Source organism: Impatiens glandulifera, chromosome 7, assembly GCF_907164915.1.
Source record: "Impatiens glandulifera chromosome 7, dImpGla2.1, whole genome shotgun sequence".
Classification (NCBI taxonomy): Eukaryota; Viridiplantae; Streptophyta; class Magnoliopsida; order Ericales; family Balsaminaceae; genus Impatiens; species Impatiens glandulifera.
Genome location: NC_061868.1, coordinates 35,801,197 through 35,827,479, shown reverse-complemented (window position 1 = coordinate 35,827,479; position 26,283 = coordinate 35,801,197). Strand labels below are relative to the sequence as shown.

The following is a 26,283-nucleotide window of genomic DNA, read 5'->3' as shown; positions in this document are numbered from 1 at the left end:
AAAGTTTTAAAGTTGTATAAAAAAACTTCAACATAATATGTGATGTATATGGAATTTGTCTTTTCACATCTTAATATGACCAAGTTGATTAACTGATTTAACAATGAATTTATCATGCTGTGTGTAAGACCAAATAAATGAGTGAGTCCACCTTGGAAACAAATATACATGACATTATAATATAAGGTAATTCAAATTTTAAAAGTGATTCTTAAGAAGAAAAGTCATGAATTTAACTTACACTGTGTATGTGATCTATGAGACAATGTAGTCTACATTATACAAACAAAAATAAAATTTACATGACATCATATTTCTGGGTTACAATGTTGCTGGATAAGAGTATTGTTCTACTAAGAGGATCTTATGTTCAACAATTTCTGATCCTTAAATTTAGTTTATTGTAATTTTTTTAGCGGCTTGTTGGCAAGGTACCTGAAGAGATAAAAATAAAAATCGATGATAGGGATGATTTTGAGGAATTGCGAATTTGTTTTTTTAACTTAAATGATATTAATATATATAAATAAAATAAAATTTACAATTTTAAATAAAATATATTTTAATATTTTGATTAATGAATTTAATGATTTAAAGAATGTTATAAGAGTAAAATAATATTTATTTTTTTTAAAATTATTTAAATAACTCAAAACTAAATAAATCCTTAATTTCTGACTTTACTAAATTTTCTGAAGTAAAAAAATGTAAGACAACCCTTTTCTAAAGTCTTTTTTTCTAATGATAACCAAGCCAAATGGAAATGTATTTTTTTTTTCTATGTAATTTTAGTAAAAACATATTTTAATATTATTAAGAAAAAAAATTATCACTATAATATAAACAACACCCACGTCCTCATGGTTAAAAAAATGGGCGATGCAAAGACACCACTTCTTGATTCTCCTATAAACATGTTATACAAAAGTAACCAAACTAAATAATAAAACTCATTTTAAAATTATATATTGTGTATTTTGTTTTAATTTGTAATGTGAAATTGAAATTAAATCATCGTTCCAAATTTTGTATTTAAAGTTGAATTATATCACAAAAAAAAAATATTATTATACGAATTTATACAACATTAAATTAAACTAAGAAAATTATCGTAATTGTACACGAATAATAAAAATAAAAACAAAACAAATTTAATTATTTTTTTTATTATAATATGTATTTAATGTTTAAATTTTTTAATAAATTACAAATAATAGATTAAAATAAAAAATAAAACATTCTTATTTTATATTTTATTCACATACATCAGTAAAACAACTCATCTTTTCACATATCTCGTCACATATTTTTTCTCAATTAACCTCTTATCTTGTGACCTTACACTTTCACTTTAGTCTATCAAATATCTGATTCATATTTTTTAATATTTAGCACCGTGACCTCACACTTTTGTCAATCAAATATTTGATTCATATTTTTTTAACCACTTTTAATTGTTACCGGCCTATTATCTTTCGGCAAACCACATCTCAATCACACTTGGTTAAAGAGTTGTACTTGTTTTTGTTAGATTGCAAGTTCAAAACATGCATAACTGTTTTAAGTTTATAGACGAGTCAACTCACAATCCGACTCAAATATTCATTTACTCTCACATATTTTGACCCGACAATTGAATGAGATTTAGGACTTTCAACCATCTAATTTAAATTTATTAGCAAAGTAGTCAAATAACCTTTGTTTATTAGAATTTTATTAGCAATTTAATTATAATTGATGTTATGTTCAGCAAAGTCATGTTATCTTCAAAACATGATGCAATTATGCTCTTATTAAATAATCAAAATATAAATAATATTTTCTCAACAAGGATCAAGTTGTAACCCTTTATTAATGTCTCTCATATCCATACAATTTAAAGATTAAGTTGAAACAACTAGATTCATGCCTCTCAAAACTTACAATAGAATTATCATATAAAATATGTGTAGTCAATCTTCATTTTATATAAAGAAAATTATATTTAAATTATGATTTTAGTCTTGACTTGTAATGAATTTAAGACAATAAAAATCATAAGTTATAAAAAAAATCATAAGCTAAAAAGAAGAAAAAATTAAAAAAACATAACCGCGGAGAAAATTGCAGGGAAGAGTTTCAAAGCAAAGCAAAGAAAAGAAAAAGAAGGGAAGAAGAGCAGAGGGAATAAAGTACACGCATACCCAAATCAAATGTTTATATATTTGTACCTTGATCATCATATAAAGCGATCAAAGATTCTTTCTTTATCTCTCCTTCATCTTCAAGTTGATGGGTTTCTCTAGAAAATAAGAACAAGATAGTGCGGTTCTGGGTTTGTTTGTTTGTTGGTGGGTTGGTTGGTTGGTTAGTCGTCGTCTTCAGGGAGGCGGTGGTTTCTTTCACTCATGGACGATGAAGTGGTGAAGCGAGTCTTTCAGGAAGGGGGCCGTGATTACTTCCAGCAACCATCTACTTCGTCTTCTTCATCTTCCATCCTTCAGTCCCTTCCTCTTCATGTGGTATGAGATACTTCTCTTTCTATCTCTCAATCTCAATTTTTATCTACTTCCGAGTTATGCAATGTGGGTCTGTGTGATTCAACACTTAATTGGATTATTAGATGGGATTTCCCCCTTTTGTTTGCATCAATTTTAATCGATTCCTGTTGCGATGCTAGCAGCGATTAGTGTTTCTGATGAAGGTTTGAACCTTCAATCATGGGTAATTGGGTGAAGAGATTGAAACAGAGAACTTGGCTACTAGGAAGTTATTTCATTCTGTTATTGTGTTATGAAGTGATTTCATTCTAACAATTAGTCTATGGTTCTATGTCTCTATGTCTCTATGCTATCTGCAATTGGTTAAATTGAGGCCTTCTTTTGGATAGTTTCTTGGTCAAACTCTATATTGGCTACACGAACATATAAAATGCTCAATTTTTTAGTTGATTTATGATCAATGTGCAATGTGCAGACTTTTGATCATGGTTATTACCTGTTGGTGAAATCCGTACAAGAACTAAGAGAGAAAAAGGAAGGTATTGTAACTATTGGCATTGGCGGTCCAAGTGGTTCTGGTAAAACGAGGTATATTGGCTGTTTTATCTACCCAAAATGTAATTTCTAGTTTGCGAGAATATGTTTGTTTGAAATTTGGTCAATTTGCGTTCATTTTTATGTCTCCACAAGCTTGGCAGAGAAAGTAGGAGCTGTTCTTTGTTGTACAGTAATATCCATGGAGAATTATCGTGTTGGATTTGACGATGGATATGATCTTGATTTGATTGATTTTAATTCCTTAATTCAAAATCTTGAGGTAAGAAAAGCGCGTATTACTTGATGAAGTTTAAACAATCTTATTCACATTCGTCAACACATTTTTAAATCTCTGGTTCAGGATTTACTAAATGGAAAGGATACATCAATTCCTGTATTTGATTTCCAAGAAAAAAGAGGCATTGGTTCTAAAACAATAAAGAGTAGTTCATCTGGGGTGGTAGGTTTGCTAATAACGTACCAATTTATACTAGTTGCTGGGCGTTTTTTATTTTGTACGGTTTTGTTTGTTTGTAGGTAATACTTGATGGTACATATGCTCTTCATGCTAAATTGCGCTCATTGCTTGATATCCGAGTGGCAGTGGTAATTTTGCAATTAGTAGTTTCACTTAAAGAGATTCATCATGATTCCTAACATATAAATATGGCGTGGCCCAGGTTGGTGGCGTGCATTTCAGCCTTCTCTCGAAAGTTCAGTATGATATTGGGGATTCTCGTTCATTGGACTCTTTGATTGACAGTATCTTCCCATTGTTTAGAAAGCACATTGAGCCTGACCTTCACCATGCACAGGTTTAATCTCAACTAATAGAGGATTCAAGATTTTCTTTTCTTTTCAAATTTCTAAACATATGTGCTTGTGACATGCAGATCCGAATTAATAACAGCTTTGTTTCGTCATTTAGAGAGCCCATCTACAAGGTTAAATGCAAAAGTGAGGTATGCACTTTATTTAAAATCCAAATATCTATTGAGGCCCTAATGCTTGTTTAGTAGCTAACACGTCTAACTTTTACAGTCACCTAATGGAAATTTGGCACTCACTTTTAGTGGGAACGAGACACAAAGCGATAAGTAAATCATTAATTTTGTTTTTCTTTTCTTTAGTTAAGTGGCTTATCGGCTATCGCGATATTAATGGCATCAGGTGTTTTGCTTTTTCAGTTTTATAGAGATGTACTTAAGGCCTCCATCTGCAAGTGAGGAAGCGCATATAAATGATTGGATTAAAGTGCGTCAATCAGGGATTAGATATTACTTATCCTTGGGTGATCAGAGGATTGTGGATAAACATTTCATCATCCGGCCTAAATCTGAGTTTGAGGTGAGGACTTTAATTTGTTCTTTATTTAGGAGTTTATAATGGATGTCTAGTAGGCACATCAAATTTACTTATTGTCTAGTGCTTTCAACTATGAGGGTAAAAGCACAAGAGGAGCAAGATCCGATGCCACTAAGAAAGTCCAGCTCCATGTTGGTCTAAGTTTTTTCTTGAGAATCTAGATTTTGAGTAGTAACTTTGATGTTGTCTCTTGTTTTTATCTGCGGTCTTTTATGTTGGCTTATGACAAAATGATGTCATAACTTGTTCTGTAATGGTTTGGACTTTACCACTATAGATGCATTTGCTGTGATCAATGAAAAATCTCACTTTTCAAAAATTTAGTTACTATCGTCAAACGAAGTCAAAACTTTCATAATTCTTATTGTAAACATTTCCTAGAAACTGCATAAATCAAATTATAAAGAGGGATCACACCATCTTTCTCCTTCAAAGTCTGCACAGATGGATTAAACACACCTTTTTAATTGCAACAGGTTGGGAGGACAACACTTGGAGGCCTGTTAGCTTTGGGATACACAGTTGTTGTCAGTTATAAACGAGCATCTTTATCAATCAGCAAAGGAAGTCTCTCAATATCCTTAGAAACGATTGATTCTCTGGCTGAAACTTACCTGGTGCTAAGGGGCACAATTAGAAAAGTATGAAATGTATTATGTCTTTAAACATTTATTTACCTTGGAACTTCTGAATTACCTCAGGTTTTACTTTTGTTGAACAGATGGTCGGAGAAGAAGCATCGAGGATGGGTATATATGGGCCATGGATTACTAAATCATATCTTGAGATGATTTTAGAAAGACAGGGTGAGTATAACTACATTTAACAATCTGAACTGATTTTTGTACCGGTTTTCTTTTAGGCTATGTTTGGATGGGGGCATAATTGGAATTTTAATTCCAATTCTATGAGAATTACAATTCAATTCTTATCTTTGGAGAAATCATAGGATTGCAATTCCGAAGTAGGGAGTAGAATTGAAACAGAAAAACTTAATACACATTTCTATTCAATTGGAAATATAATCCAATTTTAAATTCTTATTTTAAGTAATCAAACAAACAAATCTGGAACTAGAACCTCAATTTCAACCATAACAGTTGGATGTGTATAATTCAAATTAGAATTGTAATTAGAATTATAATTCTAATTTGATAAGATTTGGAATTGAATTGCATTTCAGTTGTTAATTGTTATGTTCGGAGAAATCATATAATTGCAATTTGGAAGTGGGAAAGATGAAATTGAAACTTAATAAATCATATACATTGAATACCATTGAGATTATAATTCCAATTTCAGTTCCTTAGTTTATTTAAACTCATCAAACAAACCAAGAATTTGGATTAATTGGCAACCCTCTTGCAGGTGTTCCACGCCTCAATTCTCCTCCTCTTATGTTCAATACCCCGTTGACTAGCAGCAACCAAGAGACTAACATCTCTGTGCCAAAGCCCCTCCGCATTTCTCCAAATATTGTAAACAATTTCGAGGATTTATCTCAGCCATGGACACGTTCACCGACGAAATCCAACATGGAGCCCGTTCTTGCAACTTGGCAGTTTATATCGTCAGCTCAACCTCTTGCAGGTGGTTCTGTTGTTGGTATGTTCTTTTGGGCAATGGGTAGTGGATTTCGTATATGCTCACATGCTTGTATAATCAATGTGTATTTTTCTTCTTGATCTTCTCATGAAACAACAACAGATCCTTCCTCTTTCAGGAGGGACACCTTACAACTTGCTCCGATGCGTGATTCATACGACTTGGATAGAGGCTTGCTTCTTGCAGTTCAAGCGATACAGGTATATGTTTATATATGACATTGGGCCAAGCTTTTAATTGGAAAAGTTCTCACATATTTCAACATTCAATCTTAGAGAAAGTTTGATAAAATTGAAAATTAAGTGTTAATGTTGTATACTGAATTTTAAGTACCGATTAGTTAAGCACGCCACTAAATACTAAATAAATGTTTAATAAACCAAATGAAAATATCTGAATCTTAAGAATTTTAAGTATTGATATTTTAGTTCATTTGATAAAATATGGAACTAATGACGGGAAAGTATTTAAAGATAAATTTTCTCTTAAAGTAATTTGATTAATTTACATTGGTTAAAAGTTGTCTTTTGTACGCTCTTACTGTATTACCGAATTGAGTAATTCATAGCTTACCGAGTTAAGCCAAAATATCTAGCTTAATTTATGCTCATCTAAATAATTAAGTGATTTTTGTTAGCAATTATCAAATGAACTTAATTCAAATAAGCACTTAATTATTTAAATATCTAGAAGATGATACGTGGGGAAAGGGTTCACTTAATTATTTAAATATCTAGAAGGTGTTACGAGGGGAAAGGGTTAGGGCTAATGAATGCCCTGTGGTTTGAAGTATATGTGGTGGTTACCAATAGAATAGCAGCTGTTAGCCTGTTATGTTGTTGTTAGTTGAATACTATTTTAGAGTTTCTATCTCTCTCTTTCACATTTGTATTCTCCCTATTATCTAGGGTTCTATCTTCTTCTCAATTTTCAATTGCTCATAGACCTTGTATTAGAACTAAGTATAAACCTTGAAATTATATTAATGAAAGAACTAAAATTTGAGAACAAAGAGAAGAGTTCTTACAAATGAAAATTAAGGAGGGAAGATAGAACCCTAGATGTTAGGGAGAATACAAATGGGGAAGAGAGGTAGAAACTTTAAAAGAGTATTCAACTAAGTTTTTGGCTTAACTACACAATATACCAACTACTATTCTGTTAGTAACCACCTTTATTGGCTTCCTAACTGCCGACTTCGTTAACAATCCGTCGACTTATTAAGGGTTAGAAAACCTAACCCTAAAATCCTCTTGTAACACATTAGCCCTAACCCTTTCCTCTCTTATGAGAAAATTCCTAGGCATCTTGAGTATTTTGAATAAACTAAAGTGAAATAGCTTGGGTTCTTATTACAGTACCTGATCCAAACTCCATTAACAATATTAGGTCTTTTATTTCAGGCTTTGCTGGAGAATAAAGGGCTCCCCGTTATAGTTGGAATTGGTAAGATATGCTATGTATATATTACCCCTTTAGATCAGTTAGTGCAGCAGCTAGTAGAGTAGTAAATTATAATTATTTATTTTACATTTTGGTGGGATTTCAATCTTATTTGGTTGTGGAAATGTGGCATAGCAATAATCTCTAAATCCAGTTCACGATAAAGATTTTCCCATTATTCCCCTGGAAAACCCTTTTCACCGATTTGTATTTTGTAACACTATCATTTGGAAACACCATTTCATCCAATTTTCTCATATGGGTGTGGATCCTGATAAGATTTCATTTGGTAATGCGGTGTATGTAAAGTTAGTTTGACTCAAATCCAGATACGCATATAAAAAGCGTCTATGATAGAATTGCTTTTCTGGCCAGAGGTGTTGTGCTTGGTTAAGTCTCGTAAAAAATTCTGGGTAAGTGGACGGTTGGATAGCGCCTGCACAAGGCGTTTGATGGTTGCACGATTTCCTGTGTATCTAGTTAGCCACACCTTTAATACCAAACATATTTGATTCTGCATCCACAAATTCATTCAATCAGATCTGGATTAAGATTCATATACGAAAGTGTTTATTTAAGATGGTCTTTTGTGACACTGTCTTTAAGTTCATTTCTTTCTTGATAATGAAGGAGGTCCAAGTGGGTCTGGGAAAACGAGCTTGGCTCGTAAAATGGCAAATATAATTGGCTGTGAAGTCGTTTCTCTTGAAAGCTATTACAAATCGGAGCATTCAAAGGACTTTAAGTATGATGATTTTGGATCTCTTGATCTATCTCTACTTTCAAAGGTACTACATATATTTAGATTCATATTTGCCTTTGCAAGGATAACAGTTCTGCTAGCATTAGCTTCAACATACCCTAAAAATCCAACATTCAAATGGCGACTGAATTAATATAATGTCAACTTCTTGAAATGTTTTAATATTGCAATGCAGAATATTGATGACATTAGAAACTTCAGAAGAACAAAAGTTCCTATATTTGACCCGGAAGCTGGCACTCGAAGTGGTTTTAAAGACCTTGAGGTTTCTGAAGATTGTGGAGTGGTAAGAATTTGGATATTTACAGGCATGAATGGTGCTAATTATGTAACTGTAAAAAAAAAGAGCTTCCTATGAATTCATTTTGTTTTTCTTTTTTTTAATCTTTTATCTATAAGAAAAACCCCCCCAATTGGACACACTTTCTTTTTTATGTGGATCTATGTACAAAAAAGTTTGGAAACTAAATTTGTCAGACAGATTTGGAATTTTTTTTTGCATCTGATTCTGGTTCTAGATACAAAAACAGATGTACAAAGTGTTTCCAAATGAAAAAAGGATAATGATATTCCAGTTGAAATGGTATCTGATAAACTTTTCTCTTTCTAATGAATGGCCAGGTTATTTTTGAAGGTGTTTATGCTTTGCACCCTGATATCAGAAAGTCCTTGGACTTATGGATTGCAGTGGTAAGAAGGATGATCTTTAACCAAAACTCTCCTTTTTTTTCTATTTTATTTTTAGAGAAAGGCAGATTACACTTAATTAGTTATATAAAAACTCCGAAAGCAGGATCTAAAATTCAAATAAACAAGAACCAACTAAGACATGTCTTAGTGCTTGTTTGAAAAAATATGGATTATTTAGAAAAAAAATCATGTTTGATGTTTGGTTTAAAAAATCAGATTATTTGGGTTCATTTACCATTTTATCCATATCTTAAATTTATAATAAATAAAGTTTAAAAACTGAAAGAAATTTTAATATTTAGTTTTGATGATTTGAATGATTGGATTGAATAAGTGTTGCATGATGGGATGGTGGAAATAACACATCAAACAAGTTTTTACTGGCTAAAAACAAACCAATCACTTTCTCATACCTAGATTAACTCGGTAACAAGTATGAAGCCATACAGTTTCCTAGATCTGCACCAGAAGCTTTAGTTCTTGCATTCATATGGGAATGAGATTACATTTTGATTTTTGGGATTGGAAACAGATTGGAGGAGTTCACTCTCATCTCATATCTCGAGTTCAAAGGGACAAGACTAAAGTTGGATATTTTATGTCCCAAAATGAAATCATGACGACAGTGTTTCCAATGTTCCAACAACACATTGAACCTCATCTTGTTCATGCCCATGTCAGTAGAAGATTCAAAGCTATCTTTTTACTTATAAATTTTCCTTTGGATAGGTCATTATTCTACGTTTGTTTTGCAGCTGAAAATTCGGAATGACTTTGATCCTGTGCTTTCCCCCGAGAGCTCACTGTTTGTACTTAAAAGTAACAAACATGTGTCATATCAGGACATTCTTAAGATTCTCGACCGTACAAAGATATGCAGTTCCGTACAAAATTTCATCGATCTATACTTCAGGCTTCCAGGAATGCCTTCTAATGGTCAGTTAACGGAGACTGAATGTGTAAGAGTTAGAATATGTGAAGGAAGATTTGCTTTGTTGATACGAGAGGTTCGTATTGTTCCCTGGTCTCTCTTGCAATTTTTTATTTTAATTTGATTCCACTTTCCAAATGATCTTATTATGAAATTAAATTTTCTTATTAAGCCTATAAGGGAGGGGAATTTCATCATACAACCCAAAGTAGATTTTGATATCAGCATCAGCACAGTAGCTGGCCTCCTCAACCTCGGGTAAGAAATTATTATTAGGATTAACTATCAATCCTTTTGCATTATCATGTTAAATTAATAAAATTGCCAAACAATGGTACAAGAATGAAAAATGAAATTTAAAAAGACAGAAAGAAACTCATTTTGCTTCTTCTGAATTTGCATTAAAGTTTGTTATGCTTCCTCAATTGCAACATGCTCGTTTTTCTTCCTAAACTTTAAGGAATGGCTCAAATTATTTCTCATTGTCGTTTTCTGTTTAACTTCGTTAAGCACATTAGAAAGAAACAAATATTTTAGTTAAGGGTTGTATGTTATTAAGGAGATGCAGAAATTGTGTATAGATAGATGATTTAAGAACTTACCCCAATTTGTACTCTTGCAACATATTACCACATTAGTCCAAATATGAGTTTTCATCCCTTTTTAATCATTTCCGCCTTGAGACCATAAGACATTTAATCGTATTCTTCCAAATAATATCGTATGAGAACTGACAACCTTTCGCATTATCAAAACCTTGTATAAAACTTTCTTGATCCTAGCTAGCTTATTGGATCTGCCACTCAGGTACCAAGCTGTGGCTTATATTGAAGCATCTGCATATATCTACCAAGATGGAAAGGTCCAAGCTCTTATGATTGCGTTTTCTAGCTACTTTCAGTGGTGACAGAAATTTATTATTAATTGTGAGTTTTATAGATTCTTGTTGAGGTTGACCATTTACAAGATGTCCCAAGTCCTTATACACAAATAAAAGGGATCGATAAAGAAGCTGTTACTGCTGCTGGTTCTAAGCTTAAGCTAGAAGGTGGTTCATGTACAACAAAGGTTAGCTTGTTTGATATAGGGTTATTTGAAAAATCTTTGTATTTTAATTGATGATTTGAATGATGAAGAATATTAATGATTGGATATGGGTTATTTGGAAACAAGCTTAGATTTTCCAAACAGTTCAGCTGTGGCGGCTTTAACCTTTATGTTTCATTTTTTTTGTTGGACGACAGAGTTATCTTCAAATAATTCTAGATAGCTTGCCGGCAACTGAAAGGAATTCAAGTGGGATTCATGCTCATCAAGCTGCGAGATTACAGGAACTAGTCGAATTGATTCAATCTCAGGTATATTTTTCTTGTAAGACTTAAAAATGAAGAATTTATGATGATGGAAAGAGTTTCTAATTGCATTTATATGAGGTGAAATTGACAGTGTAGCAGTATGATGGAGAAACAAGGAGGCAGCAGCTCTACCTCGGATTCATCGCCAAGTAGGGAAGTTTCTCCACTCGATGTCGTTATTGAAGACATGCAGTCCAGAATCAAAAGATTGGAACGTTGGCAGGCCATAAACACCGTAATGATTTCTTCTAACCAAACCGACTTTCAAACCAATCCAAACTGATTCTAACTAATGGTATTTTTTTGTTTCTTGCAGGTACTCTGGACATTTTTTATGTCGGCCCTTGTTGGTTACTCCTTATATCAACGAAAACACAAATAAAATACTTTTTTCCTTCTTTTTTTATCATTGAAAATATAAAGAGCTCCTGGAGATAAAGAGGAAATGTTAAGTCATACTCTTGGTTCTTTCTTATTTAAGGAGCAACTGATGAATGATATTACATGAGATTATAAATTAAATCAATTGTTGACACGACTTGTTTTGTTTCCCAATTGTGAAATATTTCTTTTAAGGCATGGGCAAAAAATGTCTTTAATGGTCTTATCCTTAAAGAATGAACATTACACAAACAAAAACATGAAACCAACATGACAACTCCACAAAATAACCTCAATTTTACAATCTAACACTATCTATCACACACAACAAACAGATATGTGCTTTGGAGAAGATGAACATGTTTCATCATCATGTAGAAAAGCCATATATTCTTTTATCTTCTTCATTGTGTGAAGGTTTATTTTAGTAAGTAACCGACCATTGTCACTAAGGGAAGAAACCTTCTCTCTTTGCATAATAATACATGGCTACAGCAAGAAGCACCATGAGAATGATTATCCACCAGTTCATTCCTGCAACCAAAAGACAAAGAATGAATATGATTTTGCAAAGAGATGTCATAGCTTACGAAAAAATGTTTCACCACTAAGATAATTTTAAGTATAAGCAAATGAGAAGAAGATCAAATCAATGTCTAAAGCAAATTATCCAATTGTCATGAATTTTGTAAGTATAAGTAAATGAAAAGAAGATCAAATCAATGTCTAAGGCAACTGGCTAATTCACTGCTATAAGCCGAATCCGAAGAAGAGAGGAGGCACACATAAAAAATAGGCTTAATAAACAAAAGCTGATTTTGAGGAGGTAAATAAATATATAAGGAGTACTAGAGTAGTATTTGAGCAAGAGGAGCGAGAGGTTATTATTGAATTCTTTTTTTTTGGCTAAGATCATAATGTCCATCCTTAGAGGTTAGGCCTCATTGTAAAGTCACCTTACTTTTACTCGTTTCTATTACAGCCAAATTCACAACTAACTAATATAAGCTATATTGTAAGATAGTGGTACTTACCATTTTCCTTTTTCTCTTTAATAATAGTCACCCTTGTACTTGAATCCATAGATGCAGACACCAAAGCCCTGTAATTTTTAAGCCAAGAGTTCCAACTATATCAATTAGATATCACTTGAAATGTAACCCGTCGATTGATCCAACTAAAAAGTTTTATTTAAATAATAAACCGTGTGAAAGATGCTAGTAGAGGTTGCTTTGATACCTTGAATCATTGGAGAACATCAAAGCTGTTACAATCCCAAGGTGTGCTTTCTTAACCATACTGTGTAAACGGAGGCTGGCGGAATCTATTACCACAACATCTCCCACAATTGTTCCTCTGCATTTTTTTATTATTTATGGGAGGGAGAGAGTGTTTAGTTAAAAAGAAGGAACAAAAGTAACAAAAAATAACACAAAATAAAACGGATTTTTAGGCAATTAACAGCATTACTGAATAATATAAAAAGGAGCTATAGTAATAAGAGTAAACAGATTATATATAGGGGTGTGCAAATGGATTAATCTAATGGATTTTGTTAAATCCCATCTATAATTAGTATGGGTTGAGGTCTAAATCCCAATCCATGATTCTAAATGGATTGGATTACAACTGATAGAGTTATAATCAATTTAACTCATATTTCCTAAAGCATGAGCATCCTTACAGTGGCAGATGACATTGCAAAGGAAAAGAATACAGCAAAGGAAAAGATTACATCAAACAATTACTGTAGTTTTCTTTTCAAAGATAATCTGATTTTTTTATATTAAAATAACTTGTTTGATGAAAAAGTGGATTATCTAGAGTTATTTGGTTTAAATGAGTAAAATATTCTTTATATTTAATATTTAAAATATTATAAAACATAAAGTAAGGGCAGTCTAGTTCATGATTTGAATAAATTTGATTGATGATGATATAAGAGGTTATTTCGATTAATCATCAAACAAGACCAAAATCAGTCACTAATGAAGTTTCAAGAATTCCTTGGCATTGATCAAAACATGCACGTTTCTGTATATTGAAAAGTTTGGAAACTAAACTTAGTCAAATACAAATTCCATAAAAGTTATTATTTGGATCCAACAGAATTAAAAAGTGTTTCCAAATACGTTGTCATTATAATCTCACAACTGACATGTTCTTCTTTAAACAGAGTATAGTCATGTAAGATTGATTAAATAAGAAGCTCTGAGAAACATGACTACCAATCCGGAAAGAAGAAAATCATAATATCAAAAAGTATAAGGAAAAATTCTTACATTGCTAAAAGTTTTCCATCGGGGGAAACTGTAAAGGAAGAAATTGGATCTCTAACAACTTGCTTCGAAGACAACCTCTTCCATGAAGAAGTGTCCCATTTCACTATACTTCCACCTCGGTCTGTTTTGGCAGCACATTTAATACCATTGGTCAAGTTAAAAATAGCAACATAAACTCCAACCCTCTCTTCTCTTTTTCTCTAACATTACTTAAGATTCTGAATAGATACCTTGCATAGCAGAGATGTATAGGACCGCCTTATTGTCACTGCTTTGGGAGAACCGGCAGAAGCAAAACATTTCAGACTACATAGAACCAAATAAGGTGTCAGTTAATTTATCTAGTTCAAATTCAATATTTGTAGCATTCAATTATAAACCATGTCCAATTATTAGACTATTACATTTAGGCCTTGTTTGATGTGGTAATTTCAAAAATCTACTATCCAATGAACAATCTACTCATCAACCATATCATTTAAATCTTTAACTAAAATACCAAAAATACCCTACATTTATACACTTAATGTCTTTTTACCCAAATGATCCCATTTTGAATAATCTACATCAAACAAGGTTATTTTCAAATAACCCTAGATCAAACAAGAGCTAGTTATTCAACAAAAGGAATCAGGGAAGCTCCAATCGAAAAATATTATAAGGGAAAAATACTTCGAAGAAAACTTGCACAGAATGTTCATTTTTCTTAGTACATACATTCTCTTTTGATAAAGCTGCTACAGGAGTGGATGATTCTACATCCCAAACCCTGCCAGGGCCGCCGCTCCCAACAGATACAAGAAACTTCCCATCTGGACTGCACGAGTAGCACAAAATAATAGTATCAACATTAGAGCAACATAACATTTTTGTCATAATAACAAGAAGATGATTTTTTTCTAGAAAAAGAGAAAGAAAAAATATGAGTTTTTAACTATAAGAGATATTATCCTAAACCTGAAATGCAAGTCCTTAATAGAAGCATGAGCTTTAGCTTCATCAAGTTTAAGTTCCATGCTTGGCCAACTGAAAACCCTCAGCTTACCATCCTGTATTGAATGAAAAGATAATCAACCCTTCACATAATGGAATCCCACACTACAAGGGAATTTGCATAAGGTCATAAAATTCTAAAAGATGATATGAGCTGAAATTATACTCATAATAGATATTCCTATGGTGTGTTAGTGTGTTTTGACATGACATGATAAACTGTGAACCCGTAAAAAAAATATCGAAGTCTTTAGTGGCTCATATCACCAACCTAATAACAATATAACCCAATACAGAAATGAACATGCATTATGACAGAAAGAAACTATTCTCTTTAATAAGTAAATTAAATATAAAATGAAGGGTCACTAAGGCAGGAACCAACTCTAATTACAGGAAAAGTAAACACCATCTTACCTCTCCTCCAACAGCTAAAACAGAACCATCACTACTAAAAGCAAATGCTAATTGTTGACCAACATTTTCTAATTGACTGAGGATTTTGTCAGATGCTTTTACACCCAGTTTATGATCACCGTCACTTGTGAGAGCATCCCAATCAAACCATCTATAAAGAAAAACAGAACACAGAATAAAGAAACAATAATGAGACAGATTAAACATAACCCAAACCCATTACCATATCCACAAAGAACCTTGATAAATTAAAATTTTGTCACAGTAAACCAAAGAAATTTTAGCTTTCCTTTGGTTATACTGAAGAAGAAACACAACCTGCAACTTTCTGGAAAAGAACAGATCGCCCCTTCTCCTCCAGGGTGGACAGCCATTCTGTAAGGCAAATCAGTGCCAGTTCCAAGTTTCACAATCTAAATAAGAGAAAAATTAATTGTGAATCTTGTTAGAATGATCAACTATTTCATTTGTGAGGTGTAAATTTAAATTAAACTGTTGTAGCTACTTATAAGTATTTTTCCGAGAAAAGTTACTTATAATTTATACCTCAAGGGAATGCGATATTAGAACAAGCATACAAACTAGGGTATGTAAATTTCAAGATACTAAGTGCAAAGGATGATAACTAACTTTGATTTCTTAACTGCATGAGATGTAGTCAGCTAAAGAGTGATTTCTGCCCCCCCATCAAATTCACATTCAAAAATAAAAGAAGTTACTATTTTGAGACACTTGGATGCTCTCAAAGTCTTTTCATAATGATTCACTATCTTGGATTATACATAACTGATAAAAAAAAATTATCACAAGGACCAGAAATATGACGGGTAATATGCACAATTAGACAAATAGATGATAATTTCATACAGGAATCGACGATTATGGAAAAGGGTATACACATGATAGAGAGAAAAAGAAAAGGAATGGATTGAGCTCACAGGTTGATCAGAAAGAGAATTGGCAGCGGAGTCAAAATGCGTGAGAAGGAGGGCGTTGGGGATACCGCTGCGACCTTCTCCACCTCCTCCGGAGAATATCAGATAGCCTTCCGAAGAAATTGACGAAGGAGATGGTCCGTCGGTCGGAGATTCGTCCTCACCGTCGCGATTGTCTGCATCTTCCTTTGTGGTTGCGACTGATTTGATTGCACTAGAAGGGATCCATGATGCACCGTATATGGGAACTCCATACTTTTTGAAATTTGGTGACTCTATACCTGTCGCCATCTCTCTTTCTCTGTCTTTCTCTTCAGTACGAGCTGAACCTGAGTTTTCTTGATCGAAATCTGAAGTGGGGAATGAGATTCATCAAGTATGACAAGTATGATGAGAGAGGAAGAGACATTCAAGAAAAAAAAAAGAAGGAAATTATCATTAAATAAAATTTATTTATTTTTTAATTAAATACCCTAGTCATATTTTATTTATGTTTAATTCAAATATATATATATATATATATATATATATAATAATGTTTAACTTTAAGATATGTGTATTAAAGTAGTCGTTAATACAATCTTTTAACTAAGTGTGATTGAGATGTGGTTTGTCGAGAGATAATAGACATAACAATTTAAAGTGGTTAAAAAATATGAATCAAATATTAAATTGATCAAAGTGTGAGGTCACGATGCTAAATGTCAATTAAGATTGGTTGTTTGTTTTCTTAAAGATAAAATATGTGTTAAAGTGTGATTGAGATGTGCTTTGTCGATTGAGATTGGTGGTTGATTTACTGAAAGATACGAGGCGTGTGAAACTATGATTTAGATTGGTGGTTGATTTCCGAGGAATATATATATATATATAGTTTAGTTAATTAGGAAAAAAATTAACATATTTTTTATTTTTGTTTAAATAATAAATTTAAATAAATAAAATTAATAATTTAAAATTTGTTTAAAATAATATTACAAAATTAACATTAATAATATAATAATAATTCACAAAATAATAAAGTTAATAGTGAAAAAAATAATTTAGTTAATTATGAACAAGATTGACACAATTTATTTATTTTTTATTTTAATAATAAATTTAAATAAATAATTCAAAAAATTTTAAAAATAAAAAAAACAATAATAATTCATTCATATATATATATATAATAAATCTTGGTGAAAAAATTTATAAATTTTAAAAAGAAATATTTAATTTAAATATATTAAAATAATAAATATTTATTAAAATATTTTAAAAATACAAACATTATATATATATAAATATTTTTTTAATCGTTAGTTATATTAATTAATTATATATATATATATACAAAATTATAAATATAAATAATAATATAAATAATAATCTTAAGTGATTTAGTGGTTGAAGTGTTAATACTACATAATAGACCATTGTTCAAATCTCGTTAATAAAAATGTTGGTTTATTGAAGTAAGGAGATATTGGTTAAAATTTGCGATAAATTGGTGGGTGGGTAAATGACATTCACAAAATTATAAGTCGATTGGGATGAATGGTTAAAATATGCGATGAAATTGTACCGAAGTGAAAGTTTAAGGTCACGGTATGAGATGTCCGATTATGGTGGATAAATGTGAAATGAGATGGGTTGGTTAGTCAAAGTGATGATAAGTAAGTTGGGTTGTTTATTGTAAAATATGTGAGAAGATGAATTGTTTGGCCGAAATGAAAGTAAAGTCTCGAGATGAGAGGTCGAGCGAGATTTTAGTGGGATAAAAAATGTGGAATGAGATGGTTTTGGTTAATAGATGTATGTAAGGTCACGCTATGAGAGGTCGATTGGTGGAGATGGTTGATTTGACCGAAATGAAATTTTGTAAGGTCACCCAAAATGATAGGTTGATTAGAGTGTGGATAAATATGGAATGAGATGATTAGTTATCTGAAGTGATGATAAAAAAGTCAGGTTGTATATTGTAAAATATGTGAGGAGATGGGTCACGAGATAAGAGGTCAGTTGGGGATTGGTGACTAAAGTGAAGAGTAAAAGAGATTGTTAATGTTGGAGATGGTTGATTTGACCGAAGTGAAAGTGTAAGGTCACATATGAGAGGTCGATTATTGGGGTAGATAAATGTGTATAAAGAAGGTCGGTTGTATGTTAAGAGATGAGTTGTTTGACGAAGTGAAAGTAAGGTCTCGAGATGAGAGGTCGAGTGTGAATTGGTGCATAAATGTGGAATGAGATAGTTAATTAGTCAAAGTGAAATAAGGTAACGAAATGAGAGGTCAATTGTGGTGGATAAATGTGGAATGAGATGGTATGGTTAACTGAAGTGAGGATAAGAATATCGGGTTGTATATTATAAAATATGTGAGAAAATGAGTTGTTTGATGAAGTGAAAGTAAGGTCTTCGAGATAATAGATGTCAATTGCAATTGGTGGATAAATATGGAAAATGATTTTTTATTAGCCGGAGTGAAAGTAAGGTAAGGAGATAGAATTCGATTGGGAAAGAAATTGATATTGGTGGTTAAAGTATGCGAGAAGATTAATTGATTGACCAAAGTGAAAGTTAAGGTCACGACATGAGAAGTCCGATTTGAATTGGTAAATAAATGTGGAATGAGATGGTTGGTCAGTATGAGTGTTTTAAGATTACGAGATAAGAGGTTGAATGAGCATTGATGAGCTAAAGTGAGGGTAAAAAAGGGATCGGTAATGTTTGAGATTTTTGATTTGACCAAAGTGAAAGTGTAAGGTCATGAGATGAGAGGTTCATTGAGAAAAAAATATGTGAGAAAATGTGTTGTTTTACCAAAGTGAAAAAAATGTGAAATGAGAGTGTTATTTACAATGAACAGCTTATACATGAAATAAGATCTCCATTTCTCCACAACAAAACTCAAGGCTAACAATTCTTTCTCATATATGGATGTTGGTAGCTTCCCTGGTTCGATATATTTATTGATAAATGAGATGGGACGACCTTCCAACATCAGTATCGCACCAATTCCAGCTCCAATTACATTAGTTTCCACCATAAAGGGAATTCTAAAGTTGGGCAGCGCCAAGACTAAAGGGGACAACATACAATGCTTCAACAACTAGAACGCAACATCGACCTCTTCATTCCATGCAAACTGTTCCTTTTTCTGTAGGACAATAAGGGATCAAGCTATAAAATTGTAGTGCTTAATAAACCTTTGATACTATATAGTCAGTGCCAAGAACTATTTCAATTGTTTTACTAATTGTGGAATTGGGCATGTACTTGTTGCCTCCAACTTCTCCAGGTCAATTGTCACTCCACTTTCATCCAATATATGACTTATGTAGGGCTGCAAATGAGCCGAGTCGAGCTCGAATTTGCTTGAGCTCGAACTCGACTCGATTTAGTATTTATTAGCTCGACTCGAACGAGTTTATAAATTTGAGCTCGAGCTTGACTCGACTATTTACCTATAAGCTCGACTCGACTCGAAAAGCTCGAACTCAAGCTCGAATTCAAGATCGAGTTCGAGCTCAAACTCAAGCTCGAGCTCGAATTCAAGCTCGAACTCAAACTAAAATTTATTTTCAAAATGAAATATCAAACTTTCATACATATTCAACATTTAAAACATAATATTTAAAATTGAAAATATTAAAAAATTATAACTATTTAAAATTCAAAAATCATAATAATCCAAAAAGCATTTCAACCACAATTACTAGTCAAAATTCTAAAATATAAAATTCTAAAATTAAAGTACAATACTATATAAATTGTTTGAACATTCAATATATTAATATTTTTTAAGTCACCTTCTTCAAGCATAGCACTAGTACACCTACCTGCATTTAAGCTTAAAAATAATTAATATAAAAATACATATTAAAAACAAATAACTAAAATTTAACTTACTTTAAGGTTTAAGGGAGATACAGACAAAAACAAATTCAACCTATTTTTTATTAAATATTATTATATATAATTAAATTATTTGGGTATAAATATAACAAGAATTTATTGACTTATTTATAGAAAGAATCTATTAATTTATTTATATATTACAATATATTAATAATATTATAAATTCATTTTTTCTCTCAACATATTATATATAATATATACTAACATTTTTTATCTCTTCATAATATATACAAAATATATACTAACATTTTTTTTTATCTTTTATTATATATAATATATTAATATTTCAATATTGTATATAATATAATATAATATAATATTGTTTACCATAATAGTGTTTTTCTATATAGATCTATGATCAATATATATTAAAAATATTTTTCTATATAGATCTATGAACACTATTAATATATATAATAGTGTTTTTTCATATAGATCTATGAACAATTAATATATATAATAGTGCTTTTCCATATAGATCTATGAACGATCTATATAAGCACAAATTTACTCATAATAAAAAAAATCAAAGTTATTTAAAAGTATGAAGCAATAACTATAGTAGAAATGAAAACATATTTTAATTTACCTGTAGGTTTCTTGTGAATGAATGATAGAAATAGTGTAGATAAGAGATAACATAAAAAAATGTATGAACCTATTATGAATGAGTGAAAGTAATGATAATGACGAAAAAAGAAGAAATAGTGAAGAAGAAGAAGAATAAGAAATGGTGAAGATAGAGGAAGAACAAGAAGAAAGAAGAAATGGTGAAGATGAGGAAGAAGAAGAAACGATGAAGACGGAAGAAAGAAGAAGAAAAAGAGATGAAGAGTGACTTATGACTGATACATTAGAAATTAGGGTTTTGTTTTATGACAATATAATATAATAATGTGGATTATGGGCTTTCTATATGGGCTTTGAAAATAGAGAGAAAAAAATTTGTTTTAAATTTTAAGTTTTTTTATATTAAATAAATATATTATATATTATCAGGCTCGAAAAAGCTCGACAAGCCGTCGAGCAAGCATTATATGAGCTCGAGTTCGGCTCGAATATTAAACGAGTCAACTCGAGCTCGGCTCGAACTCGATCAAAGTCAAGCTCAAGCCGAACTTTGATCAAGCGGCTCGCGAGCAGCTCACGAGCGGCTTGACTCATTTGCAGCCCTAAACTTATGTAAGAAATTTGCATACACAAAAACTACATTTTTTCCTTGTTGAAGAATAATATGTGTTGTTGCAATGTTGACAAGATTTGGTGAAGGTGGAAGATGTGATCATTCCAACTCGGACTATAAACCAGGATGTCATCGAAGAATACCAACACGAACCTCTTCAAAAATGTCTTCAAGGTTGTGTTCATCAGGCTTTGGAAAGAGGATAAAGAGTCTAGAATACTACCTTGTGGTAGTCACCTGGATGTATCCTTATTTGATGGAACTCATACCGCAAATCTAGTTTGGAGAATACCATGGACACGTGCAACTCTTTCATTAATTCTTCGATGACGGGGATAGAAAACTTATCCTTGATGGTTTTTAAGTTCAGTCACCTATAGTCAGTGCACAACCTCCAAGACAAGTGTTTCTTCTGGACCAGCACCACAAGGGCAACAAAAGAGTTGTGGCTCTTTCTAAAAACTCTCTTATCTAGCATATCATTGATTAACTGCTCAAATTTTTTCTTTTACAAGGTAAGGAACTGGTATGAGTATAGTCACATAGCTTCAATGCCTTCCTTTAGTTGGATTCGATGATTATATTTTATGGCTGGTGATAAGACTTTGAGTTATTGGAATAGAGTGTTGAAGTCTTCGAGCAACCACTTGAGATCATCGGGGACCTCTTCTCATGTCATTGTGGTAAGTGAAAATAATTGGCCTTGATGCTCATGTTGACTTTTTGGCACAATTAGAATCCCACATCGGATGATGATTGAAATGGAAGAAGTTTTTAGTCTATAAAATAAACACTCCTGCATTTGATTTGATGTATCCAATATTTGTATATTTTCTTCCTTATTAATTGATAGCTTTATTGCTCGAAGACGTATATAATATTTGACCGAACTCTGATATTAAATTTAAAATTTACGGTGAAAATATTTGATGGTACTGGACATTTCGACATGTGGCAAGGTGATGTTTTGGATTGTCTTTTCCAATAGGGTATAGATGTTACTAGGGGTGAGCATAATATGGGTTTACCCAAACCCAACCCTAACCCAAACCCAAAATATTAATTTGGGTTGGTTAATATGGGTTGGGTTGAGTATGGGTTGAGTTGAGTATGGGTTGAGTTTAATTTGGGTTGGGTTAGGGTTACCCAAATTATATAAATTTAGTTTAATTCTCTATTATTAATTCAATATAAACTAATTATCTTCCAACTTTAAGTCGAACACGTTTTTGACATGTTAAACATATTTTTCATACATTTAACACGTTTTGCATACATCTAACACATTTTTAATATTTTTAATACGTTTCACTTATAACATGTTTTTCATACGTTTAACACGTTTTCACACGTTTAACGCGTTTTTCACACGTTTAACACGTTTTTCACACGTTTAACACGTTTTTCACACGTTTTCACATTTTTGACACGTTTTCACGTTTTTCACACGTTTAACACGTTTTCACGTTTTTGACACGTTTTTAACATGTTTAACACATTTTCACACTAATAACACGTTTTTCACGTTTTTGTCACGTTGAACACGTTTTTGACATGTTTAATACGTTTAACGCGTTTTTGACAAGTTCAACACGTTTTTTTTACGTTTTTTGCACGTTTAACACGTTTTTAACATATGTAACACGTTAACACGTTTTTGATAAGTTTAACACGATTTTCACGTTTTTGGCACGTTTAACACGTTTTAAACATATTTAACACGTTTTTGATAAGTTTAACACGATTTTCACGTTTTTGGCACGTTTAACACGTTTTTGACATTTTAACACGTTTTTATATGTTTAACACGTTTAACACGTTTTTAATATTTTTATCACGTTTTCACATTTAAAACATGTTTTTCACACGTTTAACACGTTTTTACATTTTTGGCACGTTTAACAAGTTTTTGACATGTTTAACATGTTTTCATACTAATAACACGTTTTTGTCATGTTTAACACGTTTTTGACATGTTTAATACGTTTAATGCGTTTTTGACAAATATAACACGTTTTTTTTACGTTTTTAGCACGTTTAACACGTATTTAACATAACTAACACGTTAACACGTTTTTGATAAATTTAACACGGTTTTCACGTTTTTGGCACATTTTTGATATGTTTAACACGTTTTCACACGTTTAACACGTTTAACACGTTTTCACACGTTTAACACGTGTTTCACACATTTAATATGTTTTTCACGTTTTTGGCATGTTAAACACGTTTTTGACATATTTGACACGTTTTCCACACATTAACACGTTTTTCACATTTTGGTACGTTTAATACGTTTTTGACATGTTTAACATGTTTTCACGTTTTTCACATTCTTAACACGTTTAACATGTTTGTAACATGTTTAATACGTTTGTAACATGTTTAACATGTTTTTCACGTTTTTTGCACGTTTAACACGTTTTGACATTTTAACATGTTTTACATATTTAACATATTTTTGACATGTTCAACATATTTTTTTGCACGTTAACACGTTTTGATAAGTTTTAACAAGGTTTTGTCACGTTTAACACGTTTTTGGCATTTTTGACACGTTTAATATGATTTTCACACGTTTGACATTAAATGTGTGAAAACGTATTAAACGTGTCAAAAATGTGAAAAAACATGTTAACATGTCAAAAACGTATTAAACGTATCAAAATGTGCCAAAAACGAGGAAAACGTGTTAAACGTGCCAAAAACGTGAAATATGTGTCAAAACGTGCCAAAAACGTGAAAAACGTGTGAAAACATGTTAAACATGTTACAAACATATTAAACATGTTACAAACGTGTTAAACGTGTTAATAATGTGAAAAACGTGAAAAACATGTTAAAAATGTCAAAACGTGTTAAACGTGTCATAAACGTGAAAATGTGTCTAAATGTGTTAAACGTGTTGAATGTGTGAAAACGTATTAAACGTGTCGAAAACATATTAAACGTGTCGAAAACGTGAAAAGCGTGTCAAAAACGTGTTAAACGTGTTAAACGTGTCAAAACGTGTTAAACGTGTCAAAACGTGTTAAACGTGTCAAAACGTGTTAAACGTGCCAAAAATGTGAAAAACGTGTGAAACGTGTCAATAATGTGAAAAACGTATTAAACGTGTCGAAAACATGTTAAACGTGTCAAAAATGTGGAAAACATGTTAAACGTGTCAAAACGTGCCAAAAGTGTGAAAAACGTGTGAAACGTGTCAAAAATGTGAAAAATATGTTAAACGTGTCAAAACGTGTTAAACGTGTTAAAACGTGTTAAACGTGCCAAAAATGTGTTAAACGTGTCGAAAACGTGTCAAAACGTGTCAAACGTGTCAAAAACGTGTTAAACGTGTTAAACATGCCAAAAACATGAAAAACGTGTTCAACGTGTCAAAATATGTTAAACGTGTTAAACGTGCCAAAAACGTGTTAAACGTGTGAAAAAAGTATTAAAACTGTTAAAAACGTGAAAAACGTGTTAAACGAATAAAAATGTGTTAAATGAGTCAAATACATGTTAAATAAAAAAATAAAAATAAAATAATTTGGGTTACCCAACCCATACTCAACCCAACCCATACCCAACCCATATTAGTAAATAATATGGGTTGAATTATGGGTTGAATAAATTTAATTTGGGTTGAATATGGGTTGGGTAATACGGGTTGGGTTACCCGTTTGCTCACCCCTAGATGTTACTATTGAGGACAAAATTTCAGATGATATAGAAGAAAAAAATGGAGTATCATGAATTAATTGGCACGTGAAATAATTCGACCGTGTCTATTTAGAGAGTAGAAGTTTGTCGTCAAGAACGAAAGTTCTGCATAAAAATTATGGTAAACATTGGAAAATAAATTTTTGAAGAAGAGTAGTTAGAATAAGCTCCTAATAAAAAAATGTTTATTACGGTTTGATTACTAGTTAAATACCACCATGAATGAACAATCACTAAGTTTAATCAATTTGAGGATGAAGATTTGACTTTGATGTTGTTATCGTCTATTCCTGATGACTTGAACATTTAAAAACAACGTTACTTCATCGGAAAGAAATATATATTTTGATGTTGTAAGTTCTATTTTATATAGTAATGAATTGAGAATGTAAGACAGAATTAAAAACAAAATAGATGAAGGAAATATATATTTTGATGTTGTAAGTTCTATTTTATATAGTAATGAATTGAGAAAGTAAGACAGAATTAAAAACAAAATAGCTACATCACATGAAGCATTGGATGGAAGGGGCCACCGTCAGTAAAAAATCAAAAGGGAGATGAGAATGATCCAAAGGTAGAGTTGTCAAAGATTAATGTACTTTCTGTTGTGAGAAAGGACATTGGAAGAAAAATTGTTCGAAGTTGAAAAAGAAAGGGAAAGATCATAAAGATGCAAATGTTGCAAAAACGAAAATGATGCAAATTTAGACTTCTTTTTTACGATGTCACACACATCACAACCTAACGCGCTCAGCATGCACTTATCATATAACACCAAATCGAGAGTGGTTCTTTGACTTTAAAGAACTTGATAGAGGAGTTGTTTACATGTGAAATGATAATAAATGTAAATTAAAAGGATAAGTTCAATCAAGTTGAGAAATGATGATGGATCCACCAGAATTATCAGAAATATTTGGTACATATCGAAAATGTAAAAGAATCTCATTTATTTAGGGGCCTTGTAGTCAAAATTTCTACATGTGAGTATGAGAAATTGAATTTTTAAAATGGTCTCTAAAGCACTAGTGATGTTGAAATCCATCAAAACAAATAATAATCTGTATTACTATCAATGTAGTTTAAGGTAAGGTTTGCATCCTATTACATGATCGATGAAGCATATATTTGGTATACTGATTATAGGATGGATGTGGTGTCGCCAAATTGGGAGGAGTTCACAGATGCAATACTAACATAATTTCATAATGTTGAACATTAAGACGTCACAGTGGAGTTTCACCAGCTTAAGCATACAGATACATTAAAGGAATATATTTGCAAATGACGAGAGTTAAGAGCACTCGC

General features: G+C 31.7%; 2 protein-coding genes across 4 annotated transcripts; one reads left to right on the top strand and one right to left on the bottom strand.

The window, feature by feature from the left end:
• The first annotated feature begins 2,122 nt into the window (after positions 1–2,122).
• Positions 2,123–11,704, top strand: LOC124944451. Of its 3 annotated transcripts, none has more exons than XM_047484704.1 (25): positions 2,123–2,501; positions 2,956–3,068; positions 3,171–3,297; positions 3,379–3,477; positions 3,555–3,623; positions 3,698–3,832; positions 3,911–3,979; positions 4,059–4,114; positions 4,205–4,364; positions 4,859–5,023; positions 5,104–5,188; positions 5,751–5,972; positions 6,090–6,187; positions 7,391–7,433; positions 8,061–8,218; positions 8,369–8,479; positions 8,815–8,883; positions 9,416–9,559; positions 9,639–9,890; positions 9,987–10,072; positions 10,622–10,676; positions 10,754–10,882; positions 11,059–11,172; positions 11,261–11,404; positions 11,486–11,704. In XM_047484704.1, the coding sequence occupies exons 1-25, from the start codon at positions 2,388–2,390 to the stop codon at positions 11,549–11,551; spliced, it is 2,883 nt and encodes a 960-aa protein (XP_047340660.1). In that variant the 5' UTR covers positions 2,123–2,387; the 3' UTR covers positions 11,552–11,704. The 3 variants fall into 3 exon arrangements, with proteins under 3 accessions (XP_047340660.1, XP_047340659.1, XP_047340661.1); XM_047484703.1 differs by having other exon boundaries at positions 5,751–5,987; XM_047484705.1 differs by lacking the exon at positions 2,123–2,501 and having other exon boundaries at positions 3,179–3,297; positions 5,751–5,987.
• A 94-nt stretch (positions 11,705–11,798) lies between these two features.
• On the bottom strand, positions 11,799–16,556 carry LOC124944452 (SEC12-like protein 2). Its single transcript, XM_047484706.1, has 10 exons — positions 16,181–16,556; positions 15,561–15,655; positions 15,243–15,393; positions 14,790–14,881; positions 14,550–14,649; positions 14,063–14,138; positions 13,833–13,953; positions 12,790–12,906; positions 12,585–12,652; positions 11,799–12,084 (listed from the first exon to the last, which is right to left on the bottom strand). Exons 1-10 carry the CDS (start codon positions 16,466–16,468, stop codon positions 11,999–12,001), a joined length of 1,194 nt encoding a protein of 397 aa, XP_047340662.1. The 5' UTR covers positions 16,469–16,556; the 3' UTR covers positions 11,799–11,998.
• Positions 16,557–26,283: the final 9,727 nt, after the last annotated feature.